Source organism: Tachysurus fulvidraco, chromosome 6 (assembly GCF_022655615.1).
Source record: "Tachysurus fulvidraco isolate hzauxx_2018 chromosome 6, HZAU_PFXX_2.0, whole genome shotgun sequence".
Classification (NCBI taxonomy): Eukaryota; Metazoa; Chordata; class Actinopteri; order Siluriformes; family Bagridae; genus Tachysurus; species Tachysurus fulvidraco.
In genome coordinates, this window is record NC_062523.1 from 24,250,188 (window position 1) to 24,257,687 (window position 7,500).

At 40.2% G+C, this 7,500-nt stretch overlaps 1 protein-coding gene across 1 annotated transcript in view; it reads right to left on the reverse strand.

The window, feature by feature from the left end:
- The window catches only part of si:dkey-100n23.5 (cyclic AMP receptor-like protein A), an 11,063-nt gene that overhangs the window by 741 nt on the left and 2,822 nt on the right, over positions 1-7,500 (reverse strand). The window contains exons 4-10 of the mRNA XM_047815477.1: positions 7,083-7,139; positions 6,023-6,083; positions 5,783-5,870; positions 5,610-5,699; positions 3,202-3,240; positions 654-732; positions 286-333 (exon numbers count right to left, since the gene is read on the reverse strand). Of these exons, the coding sequence (XP_047671433.1) occupies positions 286-333; positions 654-732; positions 3,202-3,240; positions 5,610-5,699; positions 5,783-5,870; positions 6,023-6,083; positions 7,083-7,139 (462 nt within the window). The remainder of the gene's footprint in view (positions 1-285; positions 334-653; positions 733-3,201; positions 3,241-5,609; positions 5,700-5,782; positions 5,871-6,022; positions 6,084-7,082; positions 7,140-7,500) is intronic.

Consider the following 7,500-nt stretch of genomic DNA (forward strand, 5'->3'; position numbering starts at 1 on the left):
GCAGAGACTGACTTAACGTTCACATGACCAAGCAGCAACTCGTGTCACTTCTTGTTTATTTATCTCTTCTGGATGTGTTGCAAGCACTAGAGTTGGTGTGTGTGTATGTGAGGAGTTTTACTAACCAAAATATAGAACCTATAGAAGTAAATTCTACGGACATACTGTACACATAGGTATGCTTGCTAGCTAACTACAGAAATAACTCATGAGGAAAAAAAACATGGCGTTATATTAACAATAATAAAACCAGGTTATTATTTTAGACTTAGATCACAGACTCACCTTCCTCCTCTCCCTCTCTGGGTTAAAGGTGCCAAGCCAGGACCGCATCTATGAGCAAAATATTAAATTCTTTATTTGAGTTTCTAAAATGACAAAAGCCGAAAAATCTGATATATTTGGCTAATTGATAATGACTGTGTGTGTGTTTGTGTGTGTGTGTGTAAATCATGATTAAGCAGAACATTCTAGTATCTGGTATGCTGCCCTTTAGATGATCAGCCCTGCCCTTGGGCATCACAGTCACAAGAACACAAATGACCCAGTGAGGTTTGTGCAGGTTTGACAACCGTGGCTTGCTTGTATTTTATAGCACACCTCAAACTACTTTGAAGAAGCAACAGAGATTGTACCAATTTTGACCAACTCACCCTCTTATTGGCCACACAAAAGATTCGCGTATAACAGCAAATCATGAGGAAGATGAGGGTGAAGAGCGGTATGTACCATCTGCATAGAAAAGAAAAAGGATGAAAAGATATTCGAAAAAACCATCGACTAACAGAGAACTGATTACGAACACACTATAACTACAGTCTAAAAAAAAAAAAACCTCAGACATACCAAAGTGCACATACTCATTTTAAAATTATACACAAAACTGGAATCCTGGTACCAGATCAGAAACATCTAGAAGCAACAAAACAAGCTGGCCTTCTGGGCAGGAAGGATGACATGCTCTGTTTGCCTCCTGTCAGTCATAGGAACACCAAATATGGGTGTCTGTGAGCTCATGAATGCGGACGATGGCAGATAGCGCTTTCCTGTGTTATGTTGCCCTGTGATACAGCAATAACAGCTGTACAAATGCTTATGTATCTCAAAGGAAGCACAGAATATCCTTCACCTTTCTAATCAGGGGTAATCAGATGATAGTGGAGAGCTGGCTGGTGGGCAGGAATTAAACATTTCTTTTGACCTTTTCTAAGTGACCTTTCGAGTAAAACATGAACTTCTTGCTCTGGATTCCGGATCGGCTCGTCATCCTAATTACTATTATAACCTGCCCGGAGTAACAGTTAATGCCTTCAGAGTTCAGACTAGGGCAGTATATCAAACTTGTAAATTCTCTGTAATATCATATATACCAGATTGATTACGACCATCTCATGAATTATTCATTCATTCATTCATTTTCTACCGCTTATCCGAACTTCTCGGGTCACGGGGAGCCTGTGCCTATCTCAGGCGTCATCGGGCATCAAGGCAGGATACACCCTGGATGGAGTGCCAACCCATCACAGGGCACACACACACTCTCAGTCACTCACGCAATCACACACTACGGACAATTTTTCAGAGATGCCAATCAACCTACCATGCATGTCTTTGGACCGGGGGAGGAAACCGGAGTACCCGGAGGAAACCCCCGAGGCACAGGGAGAACATGCAAACTCCACACACACAGGGCGGAGGCAGGAATCGAACCCCCAACCCTGGAGGTGTGAGGGGAACGTGCTGACCACTAAGCCACCGTGCCACCCTAATCACATGAATTATAATTTCTGGAATTTTTTGCTGTCTGCATCAACAGCTTCTTTAAACCTCTGCAACTGACACCACTACCGCATTGTAATGAAACCAGACAGTGTTGATTTGTGGATAAGCAATGGTTTATCGAGCTGCCTACCTTCAGCTGACGTTATCTGGCCACACATCAGTACAGTACTCTGTGTTTATGCTGTTCTGCACACTGATTTTTAAGTGATGGGGATACAAACGTTTAAGCAAAAACTGTCGATGGATTAATAAATAAAATAAATAAATAAATAAATAAACTACAAACTATAACTAGATTTGTAATGTTTGTCACGACAAACTTTGATGTTGGCTTTGACAAAGCAAGTATTCGCAAAAGCCGGTGTCTTTTGGAGGCAAGTGGACATAAGGATCAGTGTTACGTTCGGAGGCAAGTGGACCGAAAGCTAGGGTGCCAAAACATTTGGAGGCAAGTGGAGACAAGCATGTGACCAGCACAATTCATCTGAATACACTTTAGGAAGTGAAATTTTTTTGATTTTGGGGGCAGGGCTGTGGGACAACTGAAAGGCCAGTCGGTACACCGATTTAACCCTTTGTTCAGAGTATCACCCTAAAGGAGCTGGCCGAGTTTGGTGTAGATAGTTTGAAAGCTTGCCGAGTTATAAACCTCCAAACTTTATAATGGGAGTCTATGGGAAAAAAGGACGCTCTGAGACTCTGTACCAGAAGTACCGGAACATGGATCGCTTAGAAAAGTAAAAGCAACAAACTTCAGACCAGCGTCTATGACATATCCGAATTTGGTGCATGTGGCTTGAAAGCCTTAGGAGGAGTTACTCTTGATAAATTTATGTCTAAGCTTAAACTTGAAAACAGAATGTTGGCTTCTATAAAGCCAACATAACAATAGGAACAATAGGAAAGCTATAGCAGTGGGTCCATTTTTATTATAGCACGTTTTACATACCTTTATGGCATGGCAAAATAAAGGAGTGTGGTTGGGCTTATGCAAATCTCAGTCAAATCTCCTTGTTAAAACAGGCCATACAGTTGAGGAAAATAAGCAACCGCTCTTGTCACAACCAGATGTCTGGCTTAAAAAAGCTAGCTAAGCTTACTTAGGTCACAGTAGAGAAAAGTGTCCCCTGTGCCTGAGACTACCATTGGCATGCAGCGAGAAATGCTGATGACAGATTTGTTTTTGACAACCTTTCAAAGGTTGAAAAGAGGAAAAGAGAGAGAGAGAGAGAGAGAGAGAGAGAGAGATAGAGAGATAGAGAGACAGAGAGACAGAGAGAGAAAGAGAATTCCTAACATTGCGATCGACTGAGCAACATGCCTCATTCAAATTAGCAGAAAGAACAGAAGACAGACAAATTCACAATCACTCATCATTAGTCTCATTAAAATCCCAAATCAAATGTAAGTGTCACTCACATGCCAAATCTCCAGGCCACATGGTCATCTGTGATCCAGCTAAATCAAAAGGAAACAGATGACCAGAGAGACGTGTTGACAAAACGAAACTCTGAAGACTGAATGTAAAAAGATAAAATCTGGGAAGCAGAATGAAGATGGCTGGAGAATGTTACAGCAGAGATTGTAAGCTTATATACTCTGTAAAGCCATAAGAAAATGTTTAGAAAAAAATGCACACGCAAGCCTTTGAAGAGTAAAGAGCTCAAGCTGTTGTTCAAGGGCACAAAAGTCTCTTGAACAGCATTACAAAATACTAGATGAAAAAACTAGATGAAAACCTGATTCCCTAAAAAAATCAGACTCTTGTGTTTACTGTGTTTACACCATTCTCTCTCGTTCCTTGAGGTCAATGTAATTAAACCTCCGCTACACAGAATATTAAGTGACCTTGGTTCCCATCATTCTGGATTTGTCTGGAGCTGTCTGGTAAACCGCTCATTCTATTGCTGAGAGATCAACATGAGGGAGTCATTTTTCTGCAAAACATGCACTTTTCATTTAAAATACGTGTTTTTCTTAGCTTGATGTTAACTTTAGCATATTCTGTTCTATCTCGGCTCTACAGCAGGGCTATTCAATTATTTTGTCATGGCCAGGTCATGAAAAGCATCCCAAATGAAGCGTCGGAGAGGTCTGGCTTGCAATACGAGTGATGACAAGACAACAACACGGAGCCCATATGTTGTATTTTTTGCACCATAAGACACCCAATGAAGCTTTTTCTACATCCAGACTTGTTCGTTTTTGCCAAACGTCATCAGTGCATTGTAAGATGCCTGAGTAGATTTTTATCTACATTCAAATGAGACCTATATCACACTCATTTAGAATTAAAGTCATTTAACTGAGACAAAGTTATTTATATTCCTATTTAAATAGAAACAGCCATCTCAATAATTGGCAAATATTTTGGCTGCATTCTAATGAGAGCAATGACATTTTTTAGATTTCGCAAGAGCAGTGAAATCTGGTGTATATGTTGTCAGAGCAATACACATACAGTGGTGCAGGTGCAGGCTGTGAGGGATGTGTGATTATTCGTTTTAATTCCATTCGTGTGAGAATAACGAGCAAAAGATTTCATCTGTCTTCGTCTTGTCTGTCATCGCGTCTCACACGAGAGGCTGCTCGTGCCAGTCTCCTAACGTCACGTGCCTCCTGCTATGTGCTGCGACTGCGGCTCGTGCTGAACGGGACAGACGTGCGGCACTTTATAACATTTGTTGTTTGGCGGAAATAAATTTATTGTAGCGATGTCTTTTTCATTTTAGGCTGCTTGAGGGGCTGGAACAAATTAGCTTGAGGGCCAGGTACAGCTGTCAGGCCAACAATTGTATAGCCCGGCTCAACAGCTTACTGTCGAGTCAAAACTCTCACATGGAGAAAGCTTGGCGAATTACCATGAGCTTATCGGACTATTTCAACACGTCCACAAGTCTTCCAGTGTCGCTGATGCTGTTGCTCAAACCAGCTTACTGTCGAGTCAAATCTCTCACATGGAGAAAGCTTGACGAATTACCATGAGCTTATAGGACTATTTCAACACGTCCACAAGTCTTCCAGTGTCGCTGATGCTGTTGCTCAAACTACTGAGCCTCCCAGTATGGCTGATGGTGCTACTTAAACCTACTCCAAAGGTCTTGTTACTGAACCTCCCAGTATGACTGATACTGCTACTAAACATTTCAGACTCCCTATAAAAAGGGTGACCAACCCACGGCTCTTTACACGGTTTCATGCGGCTCTTACGTTCATATCGAAGTTTGTATTTGTGTCTTTTTAATATGCGTGTTCGCTTCGCTTGAGTTCAATACGGTATTTTCGTCAAACGCGCATGTGAGTGGGATGAAGATACCTCAAAGTTTCCCAGTAGGAGCAAGATCATTTGAGTAAACAATTTGTGTCAAGTTCGCTCTCAAAATGGCAGGGAAAAAAAAGGTGATGTTCATGTGTGCCCATGTGTATGATGCGGCTCGTTGCTGCGACGCAGTAAAAAATGTGGCTCTTGGTCTCTGACTGGTTGGACACCCCTGCCCTATAAGATGCGTCCGTTTTGCTGTGTCAAACCTTGCACAATCAGGCCAGTGAGATCTTTTGGCAGTGGGTCCCCAGGCTGCGAGGCTCAGTAGGTGGCACATGACATGATGGAGCTTCTACTTCCACCAGTCGTTAGGACTCTTAATTTATTGTGTTTTATGATTTGAATTTATTGACCAATAAACAATTTAAAATTAAATCTAATAAACATTGGTTTGGTGTCCTAATCTAACCCATGTTTTCACATATACAACTGCAGCTGAGGCCATATGTAAGCTTAGATAAGCCCAAAAAATACACTACATCCGCCTCCAACATCAGTAACTCACCACCAGGCTCCAGCTGGACCATAGTATCCTTTCATCAAGGGGAGAATGGACATAACAAGAGGGATCCCCCATGCTACAATATGGTACGGTCTGAAAGACAATATTAAGTCATTACAATGCAAGTCTAAAAAATGTGATTGTAATGAAATGTAATCTGTGCAAATGTTCCTTACATCTCATAATGTTCAGTTCTGTACTCCCTGACCAGGTTCAAGTAAAGATTCAGAGTAATGAGACAAACCCAGGCCAGAGCACACCAGTCTGCAACACACAACCATAACACTTAATATATACACCCATAGAAAAGCAGTCACGCATGCTCTCAAACACAAATACATAACATACAGAGCTCTGATCACTAAAAGGTTAACAACAACAAAAAGGGTCGTTCCTGAACATTTAGACAAACTCACCAAAATATGTTAACCACCAAGCTTGGAAATCACACAGAGAGCCCTCGGGATGAGACTCTCCCTGTACACAGAGAGAGAGAGATCGGGAATATTTAACATAAAATGTAGATTGTAGACTCCGTAGTTTAAAAAAAAAAAAAAAAAAGCACCAGGTTAATTAACATAGAATAGAATTTAGTGAAAGAAGTATGAAAGATTACATGGATTTCTTTGGTTGTTAGTTTAGGAGTTAGAAATTTGCCGTGAACTTCCTGCATTCTAATTATACCTACGGTGTTAACTCATGGGGTCAGAATTGTTTCGTTATTCTGAATAAATATACTCTGATCCACAAATAAATATAAAGAGTTTCACAAATATTTTTTAAATCAACAAATGCACAATAAGCAAACCGTAAATATATGTTACAAATTTCACAAAAAGAAATAAATTCACAAATAAATAAAATGGGATTTGCAAATAAAAAAAATATTTATGAATATATATTTAATTGTATTTATTTGTGAATGGCTTCCTGCTCATTTGTGAATCGCGTTCTGTGCAATTGTGAATCACTGCACGCATTTGTGGATTGCGTTCTATGCAATTGTGGATTTGAAACATTTCTAACGTCAAGACGTGCACAAGAATCCACAAATAGGTGGACTCCGCCCACCGTCTACTCCAGCCAATCGGACAACGGTCTCGTGGCGCTGACCAATCGATTGGTTGGAGGTAGACCCTGCCACGATTGGTCAGCGCCACAAGACTGTTGTTTTTTTTATTTGCAAATCCCATTTTATTTATTTGTGAATTTCATTTCTTTTTGTGAAATTTGTAACATATATTTACGGTTTGCTTACTGTGCATTTGTTTATTTAAAAAATATTTGTGAAACTCGTTATATTTATTTGTGGATCATAGTATATTTATTCAGAATAACGAAATAATTCTGACCCCATATTAACTGCTTCAAAGAACAATTTAATTTTGTACAATTATATCACTAAAAAAGGAGGAAATGAGACACACTCACATACATATACATGCTTTTACCATTTAATTAACCCGAGCAACTCACCATGACATATGCAACACTGTCAAAGAATGCTGCTACGGTTAGACTGGCTATCATTTTCTGGAAAGAGAAAAGAACAGAACAGTGACAGGAGAAGATATGATCTAAAATGTTTTCGTTCATATTACTCACTCAAAAAGAACGCTTTGCTCAACTTGGCCTATGAAACATTATATACAACTTTACTAAAATATTTATAAGTGGTGCCTCCTTTGCTTAGGTTATTCTTTTAACTGCTCCTTCTTGGTGTCTCCACACCGAACCTTATTCAGGATATTATGCCAGATGGCCTTAATGACGCAACCCTTTCATTTTAGCTTGGGCCTAGCACTGAGAGTTAAGTCTTCAGTGGCTGGGTTAGGTCCCACGGCAATGAGCGCAGGGTGTATATATACACATATACATATACACACACACTAAT